The 16,575-nt window shown below is 47.2% G+C and overlaps 1 protein-coding gene across 1 annotated transcript; it reads left to right on the top strand.

Annotated features, from left to right (window-relative positions):
* The first annotated feature begins 393 nt into the window (after nucleotides 1-393).
* Nucleotides 394-16,208, top strand: MANBAL (mannosidase beta like). The gene is made up of 2 exons (XM_065893578.1): nucleotides 394-543; nucleotides 16,101-16,208. Exons 1-2 carry the CDS (start codon nucleotides 394-396, stop codon nucleotides 16,206-16,208), a joined length of 258 nt encoding a protein of 85 aa, XP_065749650.1.
* The last annotated feature ends 367 nt before the right edge of the window (nucleotides 16,209-16,575 follow it).

A 16,575-nucleotide genomic window follows, 5' to 3' on the forward strand; every position in this document is an offset into this window, starting at 1 on the left:
AGTGCTTGGTGTTCAATAAGTATTTGTTGAATGAATGACTGGATGTATAAATGAACAAATAAATAAAACTTGAAACAGAGCAGGCCTTCAGCAAAGGTATGTTGATTTGAGATTTTTGTTGAAATGTTTGCATTTGTTTATTTATCTCCTGTAACTTCATTTTTGGAAAAATTTCAAACGTACAAAAAAGTTGAAAGAATGGTCCAGTGACTCTCCATGTTAACATTTCATCGCAGTTGCTTTATATATTCTTGCATATATGTGGGTGTGTTGGTGGAAGTGAAACCATTTAAACGTCAGTTGTAGAAACATGACATTAACTCTTTGCATTTAGAAGTTGGCTCTGGAGAGTGGTGAATCGGAGGGGACCTCAGGCAGCAGGCAGCTGGGGCCATGGCCTCCGACCTGGACTTCTCCCCTCCCGAGGTGCCTGAACCCACATTCCTGGAGAACCTGCTGCGATATGGACTCTTCCTGGGGGCCATCTTCCAGCTCATCTGTGTACTGGCCATCATTGTACCCATTCCCAAGTCCCACGAGGCGGTGAGTCCTTCCCTGTGAGCCTCCGCTCCTCAGACTGGGTTCTAGGTACTGAAAATAGATATCACAGCAATGAAGGCTAGCAGGGATTACGCGGGGCTTTATTGATTTAGAGTGTCCCTAAATTCCCACCTGGTGGCATTGGGCCATATGGTTCATACCTTATTTGTTCACATGTGCGTTAAGCAGATTTTTATTTAGCACATACTTACTGTGTGTCAGACTCTGCTGAAAGATGTGGTGTGTGCCCTCAAGGAACTTCTAGTCTTTGGGCAAAGGGCAGATATGAAACAAATACACATGTTTCCCTGAGAAGTACAGAGTACTGTGAGGGTGTATAACAAGGGGGAAGGACCTAATCTTACACTGGGGCAGGGGCTGGGTTGTCCCCCCTCCCCCAAGGAGTGTAAGGACATGAGGAATGAAGGAATGGTCTAGGAACTGAATGCAGGTGACTGTGGCCAGAGCACAGAAAGGACACGATGAGAACAGCCAGAGGAGTGGCGGGTCCCCAGGGGTTTTAAGGAAGAGAGTGACACGATCAGATTGGCTTTCTTGTTGTTTTGACTCTTGTTCTATAGGTCTCTGTATTCTGTAGCTCTGTACCCTCCTTCCACCACCCCACTCCCAATTTTCTCACGACCTTGGTTTGCTGGAGAAAGCAGATCATTGTCATGTGCCACATCCACATCCAGGATTTGGCTGATTGCTTCTCATTTGACATGTTTCCTTGTTCCCCATATCTCCTATCAACAAGAAATTCAGTTTAGAGGCTTGATTCGATTCAGATCAAGTTATTTAGTGAGAGCACCTCATAGCTAGTGCTGTGTACTTCTTATTCCGTGTCATCAATCAGCACTTGGTGTCTGGTTGTCACACAGAGATTCTAAGATATCTGTGGGTTCAGGTGATAATAGCTGATCCCTCTGTTATAAAATCTTCATTTTATAACTGTCACCTAAATGGTTTTAGCATCCACTGATCATTGCTTAGATCCATTATTTCCTTTGGCCTTTATTAGCTGGAATTCTTCAATGAAGAAGACCTTTTCCTCATCCCTATATGGTTACTCTGAAATGCTGTTCATAGTAAAAAGCAGGATAAATGCTTGGTTCTTTCCCTTTATTAGTGTTCAGAATAGTGAGTTTGGGCTCTCGCAACCTCCAATCTTGACCAATGAAGCTTTGATTTTCAGTGGGAACCCCATCAAGTTGTATGAAATATTGTCTACCAAGGAAACCCATTAGAGACTCATTGCCTAGGGTTTTATTGGGGACAGGTCACATAAGCACCCTCTGCCTAGCACAAACCAAAATTCAAGACTTCCAGCAAGAAAGCAGGTATTCAGCATAAACCATATTGTTTCCAGAAACAGGTTAGGCATAGTGAGCCATTCTTTTTTTTTTAGATTTTTTTTGTTTTTTTGATGTGGACCATTTTTAAAGTCTTTATTGAATTTGTTACAGTTTTGCTTCTGTTTTATGTTTTGGTTTTTTGGCCACAAGGCATGTGGGATCTTAGCGCCCTGACCAGGGATCGAACCCATACCCCTTGCATTGGAAGGTGAAGTCTTAACCACTGGACTGCCAGGGAAGTCCCATAGTGAACCATTCTTATCAATTCTGGGAATTGTGGGAACCACCCAAAATCCAGTTTCCCAGATGCCAGCCAAAGACCACCCTTGCAAGCTGGCTTTTCTACGGATAGCCATTTTCTTTTCTTTCTTTCTTCTTTTTTTTTTAATGTAAACTCTATTCTGCACATCTACAGCATACTTATTATAGTTTTCAAATAATTATGTGTTTTTTTCTCTACTAACAGTAAGACTCAGAGTGAAATTTATGATTTCTTTGTGGTTCTTTTTGGGCCCCAAAATATGTCCCATAATTCAGAGTACTATGTTTAGTAAAGTCTTTTCTTCACATAAGTATACTCCCACCATCACATACATTAATTTGCCTCAATTTGTTTTTAATTTTTAGAGGTTTTTCCTTTTGATTTAATTTAAATATTATATAAAACTTTTATATACAACATTTCCCAAAGTTAAAACTACATAACAGGATAGAGTCACAGAAGTTTCCTTTAATCTCAATATCTTCCACCCTTTTCCCTTTCTCCCTTGATAGGCAACCATTTTTATTTTGATTTATCCCTCCTTTGTTTCTCTTTGAAGAAGTACGCAAATGGATATGTGTGCCTGATATTTATTTATTCATTTATTTTCTCCCTTTGATGCACAAAAGATAGCATCCTACTAAACACAGTTTTACATGTTTCTGTTTTTACTTAACGATATACAGTATATTCTAAAGATACCTATCTTGGAGATGACTGTGGCCCAGAGATCCTGCTGGTGTAACTGGGAGGAACCCTGGCAAAGGGGCAAGCTTGGGGTGGGGATGGGGAAGGAGCATGCTGGGTTCAGTTTTGAACAGGTGCTTTTAAGATGTCCAGGTGATTCTGTCAAGTAGGTAGTTGCATCTGCCGGTCTGTATCAGGAGGAGGGTCTGTGCTGAGTGTTGATCAACATTTGAGAGTCAATAAGATGTAATTAAAGCCATGAGAGAGGATGAGGTCTCTTAAAAGGGAATGTGGAATAAGATGGGGAGAGCCTTGAGGAGCTCCAGCATTCAGGGAACCAGCAGGGAGGAACAGCCAGCAAAGGTGGGGAAAACCTTGGTGAACACAGATAGGCACGTGGGCTCTGGATTGTTCTGTTCATCTACATTTCTTGTTTTGGGGTTTTGGGGAGGTCGTGATTGGAGTTTTTCTGCCCACAATTGTATCACACTCTACAGACGTAATCCTTGTGCCCTGTGGCTCTGTCCTCACAGATGCAGCGTGCTGCTGGGCATTATAAATAACAAACATTTTTATCGTCATTGGCCACTGATGAAGCCTGCCAAGAGTCCCGAGGGAGGGAGGTGGTGAATGTTCTTGTTTTACAGGCAGAGATGTAGTCAGAGGTGTGTGGCCTTACGGAGAGCCACAGCTCACCTCCTGTTGTATTCTTAACCCTTTGAGGCTAGCCATAGAGGCCCAGGTCCATTTATCAAACTTTCAGAAAAAGGGGTGCCCTTTACTGATCTCTGAGGATTTTAGTGACGTCTTAGGTCAAGGTCTTTCAAGGCAGGGGGTTGACAAAGGGCTCCACAGTATGCTTCACCCCCGCCCCCGCAGCCAACCCTGCCGTTTAGACATTTAGAGGTTAATTTTGGACAACAACCTCATCTTTTATAATTTTTTTATTATTACTTTTTTAGTGAAGTATAATTGATGTGCAATATTATGTAAGTTACAGGGGTACAACATAGTGATTCATAGTGTTTAGAGGTTATACTCCATTTATAGTTATTATAAAATATTGGCTATATTCCCTGTGTTGTACAATATATTCTCGTAGCTTATTTATTTTATACATAATAGTTTGTACTTCTTAATCCGCTACCCCTAACTTGCCCCTCCCTTCTTCCCTCTTCCTACTGGTAACTGCTAGTTTGTTCTCTATATCTGTGGGTCTGCTTCTTTTCTGTTATATTCACTAGTTTGTTTTATTTTTTAGATTCCATATATAAGTGATATCATATAGTATTTGTCTTTCTCTGTCTGACGTATTTCATTTAGCGAAATACCCTCCAGGTCTGTGCATGTTGTTGTGAATGGCAAAATTTCATTCTTTCTCATGGCTGAGTAGTATTCCATCAAATATATTTTATATACCACATCTTTATCCATTCATCTATTGATGGACAGTTAGGTTGCTTCCATATGTTGGCAATTGTAAATAATACTGCTGTGAACACTGGGGTGCATGTATCTTTTCAAATTAATGTTTTGTTTTGTGTTTTTTTTGGATATATACCCAGGAGTGGCATTGCTGGGTTGTATGGTAGTTCTGTTTTCATTTTTTTGAGAAAACCTCCATACTGTTTTCCACAGTGGCCAATTTACATTTCCACAAAGAGTGTACAAGTGTTCCCATTTTTCCACATCCTTGCCAACATTTGTCATTTGTGTCCTTTTTTTTTCTTCTTTGTGTGTGTGTGCTTTTTGATGATAGCCATTCTGACAGGTGTGAGGTGATATCTCATTGCAGTTTTTTTTTTTTTTTTGCGGTATGCGGGCCTCTCACTGTTTTTGGCCTCTCGCGTTGCGGAGCACAGGCTCTGGACACGCAGGCTCAGCGGCCATGGCTCACGGGCCCAGCCGCTCCGCGGCATGTGGGATCTTCCCGGACCGGGGCACAAACCCATGTCCCCTGCATCGGCAGGCGGACTCTCAACCACTGCGCCACCAGGGAAGCCCCTCATTGCGGTTTTGATTTGCATTTCTGTGATTAGTGATGTTGAGCATCTTTTCACGTGTCTGTTAGCCATCTGCATGTCCTCTTTGGAAAAACGTGCCCATTTTTTAATTGGGTTCTTTATTTTGTTGATGTTGAGTTGTATGAGCTGTTTATATATTTTGGATATTAACCCCTTATTGGTTATATCATTTGCAAATATTTTCTCCCATTCAGTAGGTTGTCTTTTCATTTTGTTGATGGTTTCCTTTGCTGTGCAAAAGCTTTTAAGTTTAATTAGGTCTCATTTGTTTATTTTTGCTTTTATTTCCTTTGCTTTAGGAGACAGATGTAAAAAAATATTGCTGTAATTTATGTCAAAGAATGTTCTGTCTGTGTTTTCCTCTAGAAGTTTTATGGTTTCCAATGTTACATTTAAGTCTTTCAGCCATTTTTAGTTTATTTTTGTATATGGAGTTAGAGAATGCTCTAATTTCATTCTTTTACATGTAGCTGCCCAGTTTTCCCAGCAGCATTTATTGAAGAAATTGTCTTGTCTCCTGTATATATTCTTGCCTCCTTTGTTGTAAATTAATTGACCATAAGAGTGTGGGTTTATTTCTAGGCTGTCTGTTCTGTTCCATTGATCTATGTGGCTCTTTTTGTGCCATTACCATACTGTGTTTTGTTGGGGTTTTTTTGCGGTATGCGGGCCTCTCACTGCTGTGGCCTCTCCCATTGTGGAGCACAGGCTCTGGACGCGCAGGCTCAGCGGCCATGGCTCACGGGCCTAGCCGCTCCGCGGCATGTGGGATCTTCCTGGGCTGGGGCACGAACCCATGTCCCCTGCATCAACAGGCAGACTCTCAACCACTGTGCCACCGGGGAAGCCCCCATACTGTTTTGATTACTGCAATTTTGTAGTATAATCTGAAGTCAGGGAGTGTGAGTCCTCCAGCTCTGTTCTTTTTTCTCAAGATTGTTTTGGCTATTTGGGGTCTTTTGTGTTGCCATGCAAGTTTTAAAATTATTTGTTCTAGTTCTGTGAAAAATGCCCCTGGTAGTTTGATTTCATTGATTCTGTAGATTGCCTTGGGTAATATGATCATTTTAACAATATTAATTCTTCCAATCCAAGAGCATGGGATATCTTTCCATCAGTTTGAGTCATCGTCCATATCTTTTATCAGTGTCTTATAGTTTTCCAAGTACAGGTCTTTTACCTCCTTAGGTAGGTTTATTCTTAGATACTTTATTCTTTTTGATGTGATGGGAAATGAGATAACAATCCTTAATTTCTCTTTCTGATAGTTCATTGTTAGTGTATAGAAATACAACAGATTTCTGTGTATTAATTTTATATTCTGCAACTTTATCAGATTCATTGATGAGCTCTAGCAGTTTTCTGGTGGTGTCTTTAGGATTTTTCTATCTATAGTATCATGTCATCTGCAAACAGTGACAGTTTTACTTCTTCTTTTCCAATGTGGATTCCTTTTATTTCTTTTTCTAGTCTGATTGCTGTGGCTAGGACTTCCAATACTGTGTTGGATAAAAGTGGCGAGAGTGGGCATCCGTGTCTTGTTCCTGATCTTAGAGGAAATGCTTTCAGCTTTTCACCATTGAGTATGACATTAGCTGTGGGTTTGTCATATATGGCCTTTATGAGGTTGAGTTATGTTCCCTCTGTGCCCACTCTCTGGAGAGTTTTTTGTCATATATGGATGTTGAATTTTGTCAAAAGCTTTCTCTGCATCTATTGAGATGATCATATGGTTTTTCTCCTTCAGTTTGTTAATATGGGTTATCACATTGATTGATTTGCAGATATTGAAAAATCCTTGCATCCCTGGGATAAATCCCACTTGATCATGGTGTAGGATGCTTGGATTCAGTTTGCTAATATTTTGTTGAGGATTTTTGCATCTATATTCATCAGTGATATTGGCCTGTAATTTTCTTTATTTGTGATATCTTTGTCTGATTTTGGTATCAACAACCTCATCTTTTAAAATATAAGTGTGGTACAGACTATCTCATTTTCATTTATCTTGAAGTTTAGAGGAGTAAGGCTCACACAAGCGAATTGTCTTTGTAACTGAAGGTTACTGTATTACATTTTTTTGTTTTTGTTTCTGTTTTTGTTTGTTAGTTTTTCAATGGATCAGTAGCAAAAAATATAGTACCATTAATTTAACTTTTTATTGATGCACCATGCCGGCAAATGGTCCTCAATTATTCAGGGATTCTACTGCCAGCTTTCCTCTGCATGCCCCCTTTTCTTACTCCCCGAACTATTAAATAAGTGGAAAGGAAAAACAGTATTCTGTGTGTATAAGCAGTCTTACAAAGAGAGGGTGAGTGCTAAGACTGTGCTTAGAGGTTGTGCTTAGTAGCAAGCTGGGATTCGGAATTTGGATGGGGAAGGAAAAAGAAAGGGATTTTAACTTGGGGCTGGGGAGCTCTTAGGGCAGAGGGGGACAGCTGTGGGGACTCTAGGCAGCCTTAGGGCAGGAGGGAGGTCCCTGAAAGTGGAAGGTGGCAAGGAGGTGGGAGAAGGTGGACCCAGAGAACAATCTTGCTCTCTGTCACTTCACTTAGGGCAAAATCACCCCTCTTGCTTAGCCTATAGAAGCAAGGTTTATTAGTGGCTTTTTGGGTCAGAAGATAATATTTTTGGCTCCAGATGATGGGAAAGGCTTTGAAAAGCAAAAGAATGTCTTTCCTGTTGTTCTAGTGAGCTGATTTTTTGCAACTAGTTTATGACTTCAGTATTTCAATACTTAGCAGATTATTTGAAAGCTCTTTTGGGGGTAATCAGGGAGGAAAAAAAGGAACACATAGAAATGCTTCCCACCCCACCCCCTTTCTTTTCCATAGTAGGAGCAAGAACTAATTCATAAAATTAAAACCAAAGTCCCTAGAATCCTAAGCCAAATGAGAACATTTTCTCATTGACACCTCATTAAACTAAAACCGGAGACAAACATTTGTTTGAGCCTGATTGAGGCCTGGGTCACACTTAATCCAAGCATTTTCCTGTAGGCTAGGTTCTAAAATATAAGAAGGTAGATCCTTGTACTGTTTCTGTCTATTCCAGGATGCAGCTGTGTTTCATCTCTCATGCCCAGTCTGATTGTTTGTATGGTGGCCATGGTGGAAAGGATTCTGGGGCTGCTTCTAGGCTCCAGAGTAAAGAAATTATTCATTGATGTCTGCCTTGAGCAAGGGACTGGGGAGTGGTAGCGTGAATTGCCTGTCCTTGGGCTGGTGCATGTTTCTCTATCTGGCTGCGCCCACCTGGGGAATTTTCAAAGGCCTGGGCTGTACCTATAGAGATTCTGATTCCATTGTTCTCTGAAGCCTTGGATCAGTGTTTTCTTAAAGTGCCCAGGTGATTCTGTTATGTAGCCACTGTTCTGGTCCTTAGACCGTTTCCCTGAAGCACAAACCAATTTGGGGAGGACAGGAGGTGTTCAGTTCTACGTGTGTTAAGTTTGTAATAATAACATGACATCCAAATGGGAAAGAAAGAGCCAGTGAGAATTTGGGGAGGGAGACCTGGGAATTATTTTAACCAACATAGTATTATTTCTTGAAACCCTGAGAATGAGTTGCTAAGCTTTTCAAGGGAAATGAAGATTCAGGGAAGGCCTGAACTTGGGGCATGCCCAACCTTGAGGTAGTTTCTGTGCAATGTAGAGGTGCTGAAAAGATGTGGGTGCTCTGCCAGAGCAGGGATGCACCTGGGCCTCTGGAAGGAGTGGGCACCAGGGGCCCCATCACTCACCGTCTGCTTCCCCTCTGCCTCCCCTTCTGTTCATCTCCTGTCTCTTACTTCTCTTGCCCTGCTTCCTCTGCTCACTGTTCCTGGGGTAAGATGAAACATGGCCACTAACAGCTCCCAAAGTTTACATCTTTCAGCTGCAGCATCTGGAGGCTGCCTTTCTGCTTGGTCCCAGTTCCAAATTCCCTAGAGAAGGCACTGTAGCTGACCCAGCTTGGGACTGCTCTGGCCAGTGTGAGGGAGGGGAGCATCCTGTGGTGTGACCTCTAGGGGTGGAGGGGAAGGTCATTTCCCAAAGGGACAGGAGTGCTGTGCAGACAAAGCTGGGGGTCTCCATTCCTTTAGCTCTCTTGGAGATGGGCAGACTAGTGGGCAGAGGGCTAGGAGACTGTGGTCTCCCTGAAAACCCCCGAGTGGTTCAAGGAGGGCACAGAGATTGGGCAACAACGGCTGAGTGATGGAGGGAAAGGCTGCTGCTCAATGTGACAGTGATGCTGTGTTCAGGCTGCTCTTCTTCAAAGTTTGGTTTCAGGAGAACTGAGTTCTTACTAGGGAGTTCCCAGATCCCTAGGGCATCCCTAGGGCATCCCTAGATAAAGACTGCAGAAGTCTGTGAGCTCTCTGCAGTTGTGTGCAAAAATGGGATGTTTTCATGCTTAGGCATATTTTCTGGGAGCATAGTCCATTGCTTTTCTCAAAGTGGAGAGCAGCAATTTTAACGAGATGGGAGCCAAATTCCAGGAGTGAAAGAGTAGGTAGTGAGGAAGTAAAGGTCGGGAGCCCTTCTGCCCCTTCCCCACAGCCTGCCTGAGCTTCCTCCCAAGCCTCTTTTGTATCTTTTTCTGCCCAGAATGTTGATCCAGTCAACGCTAAGCAAGCAGGTGTTGACTTTTAGTGCAGTGACTCACGTAGCAGGTAGTATTAGTTCATCGGGCAATTAGTCGTTCCTAGTAGTTTAAATGCTGACTATTCTCATGTCTTCATATGTTTATTTCACATCTGCCCAGCCAGATGCCAGCCCCTGGGCAGGAACCTTCACTTCCACCCTGCCGTCTTTGCGTGATTGCCTCAGTCTCTTCTGTTGAAAGCTCAGAAACTGGGTTCCATCAGTTTCTTTAGAAAGAGACTGTTTTGGCTCTTAGAACTGGGAATTTCAAGGCACACCTGGGTTCAGAAGGTCGCAAGGTCTTCAGGGCTCTGTCTCTCCATCTCCTGCCTCTCTAGGAGTGTTGGGTTCATTCTGAGGCCCTTGCCACATGTCAGGAGGATACAGCAGCCCCAGTCTGTGTCCTTATCGCTCATGATTTACAAGCAAGAGAAGCCATTTCTCTGCCTATGCTCACTTTCCAGATCTCATGGGAAGCCTCTGCTTGGCTCTGGCTTGGCCACATGTCTGTACTTTGCCCCATAGGTGGGAAGGGGCATTGGGTCCATTTCTGGCCAGACCACATTATACTGGCCACTCCTGTGGTCACAGTGACTCGGAGTCCCCCAGAACCACATGGGACAGGGAAAGGGCATGGCCCCGATGGAGAGTGGGTGCTGGGCAGACAAAGACAGCTGATGCCCAGCACTGTGATCTGGCAGAGGAGAGCTCACCAGAATTGATGGCAGGAGTGGTGGCTTTCTATGTGATGCCCACATAGACTTCACTGTCAACCAGAAAGCCCTGCAGTGTTTGGAGCCCTGAAAGGGATGGAGCCTTCCTGGGGGCAGAGGGCAGTGGCCTAGATGTTCAGGGGGTCTTGATTTTAAACCAGGCCCCCGATTGCCAGCGAAGGCTGCCGTAGTAAATAATTAACTTGGGCAGGTGCATACCCATTCTCAACACCTCAGGAGACAGTCTCGCAGAACCAACTTTGCAGTTCTGCCCTGTTTTTTTTTTTTAAGCTTGGGAGGCGTTTGCAGTTGAATTGGGCGGCAGGGTGTTTTTTGCTTAACAAGCAGTTCTTGAGAGACTGCTGTGCGGTGGGCAGGGCAAAGGTCTAAACATGGTCTCGAGATGTGTACCGGCTCATGGGAGTGACGGCGGAATGAATACACACGGAGCCGCAGACCAGCCGGTGGGCAGGGCCTGTGGTAGTGCTGAATCGTGTCTGGAATGAGCTCCCCGGGCTGTTCTCTCTAATCACAGTTCTCCTCGCCTGCCAAGCGCATCCTGGACTCTGTCTCCGTTCGCCTTGTGGAGCCCACATGGACGGCCTCCCCCGCTTGGTTTCAGCTAGTCCTGTCCTCCTCTCAAGGCCAGTGCTAGTCCCAGCCCCGCAAGGTGTCCCAGCCCCCACCCTACCCAGGGCCTCGGGCAAGAGCGTGTAGCAGGACGAGCCAGAGTTTCAGCACTGGGCGCCTTCCCCTCCCTGAGCCCGTGTCCCAAGCTGGAATAGGAGGGCGTTCATGCCCAACCCACGTCATTCTTGAGGATCAAGTGAGGCAAGGTGCGTGAGGCTACCTGAGCATAGCACAGTGGTCTTCTTTCCCTGGACCATTTTAGAGGAAAGAAGAGTTTCAGTCTGTGTAGAATGACATTTTGTCCTGATTTATTGGACTAAGTACACACTGAACTGTATAGTGGAAATCATAAAATTCTGTGTGCTTTCCGTGCTGGAGGAGATTTGATGCATTGTGGCACATATTCGATTATTTGAATCTGATGAATAGCAGCAGTTTTCTGGCCTTGTAAGTGGCTGTGGAGCTGCTTCATTATTGATGAGGGCTGTGTCACAGAGAACACCTCCGCAGACCCAGGAACCACCTGGTGGGCTGGGGAGTGGGGGGTGGTTTCTTTTACTCCCCAAAGTGAGATTGCTGAGGGAACTGAAAATTTGCTTCAGAGGAAGCACGATTGAAAGGTGGGGCCGCAGTGTTCAGGGTCTGCCGTCTGCCTGGCTTGTACCAGCAGCGTGCATTTGAAGAGAAATTAAGTCAGCCATTTATTGAGTCATTCTTACCAGCTAAGAATTAGGAGCTACACCTCTGTGTGGCTAGGACCTCAGCGTCCGAATCACGTGTGTAACCGCTGCCTTTGCTTCCCTGTCCCTTGGGGGGAAGGCGGATGTGCCCCACTGGGTTAGTTGGGATGTCTTGGCGAACCTCAGTTTCCTTGCCTGTAAAATGGGGCTCACGGAGATGGGCTTATCAGGGTGATGGGAGGCTGAGCAGCCGATGTTTGTGAAGCGCCCACGTGGTGCAGATCATGTAGTGTGCGTCCTTTTCTTCATTACCCTGCGCTGCCCGGCACAGAGGCTGCATGCACTGGGCACAGATAGATTGGTGAAAGGTGCTGAGCACCTGTGCAGAGCATGAAAGGGAACAGAGCATCTGGGAGATACTGGCTGGCCAGTAGCCCAGAAGTGACAGGGTGGGCTGCATGAGAGGGCATGCCCGGGGACAGGGCCAAGGCTGCAGTGGAATAGCTCTGGAGGCCACTCGAGGGTTCTTGGAATCTGATTTATACAAATAGGGACACCTGGAGGTTCTTGGAATCTGTCTTATACCAAGAGGGAACCAGCAACACGTTTAAAGGAGAAAACAGACTGGTCAGGACGGTCGTCTTAGAAGAATAGGCTCTGAAAGCAGTGTGGTGGGTGGTGAGGAAAACCTTGGGAGGGGGAGGCAGGAGACTGGGGGCTCTGAACCGGCTCAGTAGTGTGTGTCCAGAGAGGGACCGGGCAGAGTTGAGAGCCGCATGGAAAGCAGAGTGGACCGGCCACGGGGACAGATGGGATGTGGAGGCACACAGGGAATGGCGAGAACTCAGAGATGGCTCGGTGGTGTCTAGCTTGGGTAACTGGGTGGGTGACGATGCCAGAAACTGAGCTGGGGTAGAGAGGAGGAGATCTGGGTTGAGGAGGAGACAGATAATGTGCTCAGATGACTCAGTGACTGTACTCTGTCCACGCGCCCACAGAGAGCTGCTCTCAACTGTAGGAGCAAAGCCTGACTCGAGGAGTGCTAACCCACTTCCCTGACTCCTGCCACAAGCAAGGGGGTTCTGAATGACCCATCAGCAGGATCCGGAACAAACTGTTATTGTCATTCCACAGTCACCTGTGCTTCTAGGCGCTGCTAACTAGGGAGAAAGTAGATGTCACAGTTAACTCTAATTCTTGGTTGCCATCAGCGCCGAGGTCCCTAGGAAACCCGGGAGAGGCTATACCATACAGCCACTGAGAGCTTAGGTTCATCCTGGCCCTGCCGCTTGCCAGCTGAGACCTTAGGCAGGTCACATAACCTCTCTGAGTGTCTCTTCTTTCGTCTATCAAATGGGGCTCGTTATGGCCCTTTGTGAGGCAAAAATAAGATATATCCAGGCCTCAGAACACAGGGCCTGGCATGTTGTAAATAATACTAGCAGCTGTTGTGGCTGTTATTATTAGTATTCTTATTGGTGGCTATATCTAGCCATGCTTTAGGATATGAATATTGGGTTTAAAATCTGCTGTGTCCTCTCTACTTATGGGAAAAGTGAGGCTTAGTCTAAAGTGTTCCATCTTCATGATGATGAACAGCAGTGAAGTTCCCATGCTTATGGGAGATCTTGTGTTTTCTTTCATTTCATTCATTCATTCATTCATTCAGGAACAATTGAAGCTGTCCAAGGACTAGTAGGGGATACCATCATGAGCACATATAGCTTAGTGCTAAATGAGTGGCATTGTAAGGTGCCTGGGGCGTAGGGGTGGAGGAGGGGATGCACCTGCTGGAGGAAGAGGAGCAGAGGAGGAAGGCTAGACAGTGAGTAGCAGCCCTTGGGCTGGGCCAAACCATGGGGAAAGGTTTACTGGGTGGCCAAGGAAAGGAGGGTGCTCCTCTTGTTTAGGGGTGAGCAGCAGAAGCCCTGGGGCCTGGCCCAGTGTGAGGGGTGGAGGAGAGCTCAGGGGAGGCTGGAGAGGTGGTCTCCTTAAGCTGCCGTCCCAGAAGCAGGACGTGAGACTGTGGGTGGTGGAAGCCACTGGAAGGTATAAGGTGGGGGGATCTGCATTTTAGAAAAATTCTTTTGGCAGGTGCACAAGGCATGGCATAGAGAGAGCAGGGAGGCTGGGTGGCAGTGGGGGAACTGAAGTAGGGCCTTTGATGCTCAAGAGAGTGGCCAGGTCAAGGTGGAGGAGGTCTAAGCAGCAGGACTTGGTGACTGATTGGATGGAGGGGAGGAGGGGGAGGGTGGGGTTGCCAGGACCCTGGTTGCTATGACCATGGGTGGGGAGGAGGGCCAGGCCAGATGGAGATGGGGCTATGCACCTACACCTGAGTTGTAGGTGCCTGGGAGGTGCCACTTCCAGTCATCTGACAGACAGCTGGGTCAGGAGAGAGGTCTGGGAGGTGACAGAAAGGATGAGGTGAATGAGAGAAGGTCTGTGGTGTAAGGGAAGTAAGGGAAGCACTGGGGACACAGCTGCGCGTCCTCATCTCTGGATTCTGAACTGGCCCCACTGAAACCAGAGGAGGCGCCCAGCTTGAGCTCAGAGGGGGGCTCCATCCCTGGAGATCCTGGTGGGCCTCGGCAAGTTCCCTGTGCATAAACGCTTTGTCTAATCAGGCCCTGTTTGCCCAGGGCATGCAGGGACTGACTGGTTTCCACTGGCCGCACAGGTACTGCGCTGGGGATGGTTTCCAGCTCCCAAAGTCTGCAAAGGCATTGTGCCTTAAACAGTAGCCTTCCTGCTGGGCTCTGCAGCCATCAGCCTGTGCAGTTGACATGCTGGCTCCTCTGAGGTTTTGTTTTGTCTGTTTGTTTTTCTAATGGGCTAACTTTTTACTTTTCTTTCTTTCTTTTTTTTTTTGCCAAGTTACAAAAACAGTATCAGCACAAGGGGACAGGCTGGGGAAGTCCAGAGCGCAATCAGAGACCTGGCCAGGGGAGGGGCCGGTCCCCTGGTTATCTTGGGAAGATCCCCCATGGGTGCCTGGGACTGGGCTGGGCCTTTACACCTGGTGTCTCAGCTGGCAGGCGGGCAAGGTGGAGAGCAGACAATGATGGCCGATAAGAGGGAGCTGACAGACCTTTGGACTGGGCCTTAGGTAGGGACCGCCCCGCCACAGCCATGGTCCTGCCTCTTCTGTCTGACGGAGACTCGAGGCTGGGGCCAGGGGCTGACGGTGAGCAGGGAAGGACAGAGAGTAAGGCAAGCTGGCAGCTCGGAGCTGGCCAATTAAACACGAAGAAATACTTTTCTAGAAACAGCGTGCTCCCTCCTCGTATTCTTAGTGTGCTATTGGTTTTCCCATTTTTAATAAAAGAACACAAGTACCGAAAACAGTTCCTTACTGTTAGTGCTGGGGGCAGCGGGGGTGGGGGTCAGGGCACCTGAATAAAGGGGCAGCCACTGCTCAGCCCGTTTCTTCCATGAGGGGGTTTGGGGCCAGTGTCACTGGATGTTTAAAGTTTTCAAGGAAAGCAAGAACTCCAGATCGAATGGGAAATCTCCCAGTTGGCTCAGATTCTTAAAAATAAACACTGCAGGCCAAGTGAAGTCTGCCTGTGGGCCGGACGAGGCCTATGGACTGTGCCTCGTGTTCTCTGGGCTCGATGGGACTCTGTTAACATCCTGCCTGGCCGTGGTACGGTGTGATTTATCACCCAGGGAGGAGGGGACACCCGACGGGACTGAGGCCACTCCAGAGTCTCCTGTGACATGAGCCTGTGAGGCTGTGACAGGCCGAGTCCCTTCCCCAGAGTCCACTTTCTTTATCAGCTCAGTGAAGGCCAGGGCTGGCTCTGTGGTTTTGAACCTTTTTTCAGCAGCAGAACCTTTGTTTAAACCAAATCTTACAGGGAACAAATCACAATGTACATGACAGATAAAAACCAGGGCTGTCCCAGATGTAGGGAGGGTCTGGAGTTCTGCCCTGAGGCTGCCCTCTCCCCTTTCCCACAGGGCACCTCTGCCAGGCGCCGCAGGGCTCTGTGTGGTGGCCGCCCAGGCCTCGCTTTCCACCCTTCCCTGCCCCAGCCTCTGTGCTTGAATGGGCGGAGGAGAGTAGCAGGGCCAGCAGGAGAGCAAGCCACAGTAGGTCTGCCCAGAGCCGGCTCCCCGCCCGCATTCTGCCCAGTCCCTGCCCACCGTGGCCCGCCGGCTGCAGGGTGCATTTGCACTTACTGGGGGCTTTCCATGCATTTTTGCCTCCTCACATCAGCCCTCCAAATTGCGCACCACTGTTTCCATATCACAGGTGGGTAAGCCAAGACTTAGAAAGGGGAAGGGTGTTGCCCACAAGGTCACTTGACTGGAACTGGGGGAGCCTCGATTCCTCCAGGACTGTGAGACTCCAAAGGCTGCCTTCTCCCCTCGGGCCTCCTCCCTTATCCTTCACCTGCTCCCCGGGGACAGTCCCAAAACATGTGGATCCTGGGGCCTGGCAGTGACGGTTTCCATCCCTTGTGTCTCTGCGGCACGCTTCCGTTTGCAAAGTCCCCTCAGACATGATCTCATTTTGCTGGTGTCAGGCTTGATTTGTCTAAGCAGGACTCTCCTTTCTGTCACCACACAGGAGGCAGAACCATCTGAGCCCCGAAGTGCGGAGGTGACGAGGAAGCCCAAGGCCACTGCTCCTTCTGCAAACAAGAGACCCAAGAAGGAGGCCAAGAAGAAGCGGTAGAAGAGGCGACCTGTGGAGCCCAGTGGGCGGGCAAGGGCCTTGGGGGCAGCCCTCCTGGGGCTTAACGTTCTGTTCCCTCACTTTATCCCGGGCTCAGGGTCTGAGGTGGCTGGGACGCCCTCTGACCACAGAGATCTGGACAGTCACGATAGTTCCCGGGGCCCGGTGGGCAGACCACCACTTCCTCCTTCTTCTGCTTCCATGATGGTTTAGGGCCAAGGGGACTAAAACACCCTGTGAGCAGAGACTGTCTTGGAAGTCTCTTCAGAAGTTGGGTCAGCTCACAGAGTTGCATTTTCCTACTGAATCCTCGTGTCCTGCCTCTAGTCACCCACATCGTAGATTTACACTGCATTTTCGAGTCATT

Source organism: Phocoena phocoena, chromosome 15, assembly GCF_963924675.1.
Source record: "Phocoena phocoena chromosome 15, mPhoPho1.1, whole genome shotgun sequence".
Taxonomy (NCBI): domain Eukaryota; kingdom Metazoa; phylum Chordata; class Mammalia; order Artiodactyla; family Phocoenidae; genus Phocoena; species Phocoena phocoena.

Excerpts from the sequence above, each read along its gene's own strand:
- MANBAL (XM_065893578.1), top strand. The coding sequence starts at position 394 with ATGGCCTCCGACCTGGACTTCTCCCCTCCCGAGGTGCCTGAACCCACA. Across the intron at positions 544-16,100 it reads TTCCCAAGTCCCACGAGGCG|GAGGCAGAACCATCTGAGCC; the intron begins GTGAGTCCTTCC and ends GTCACCACACAG.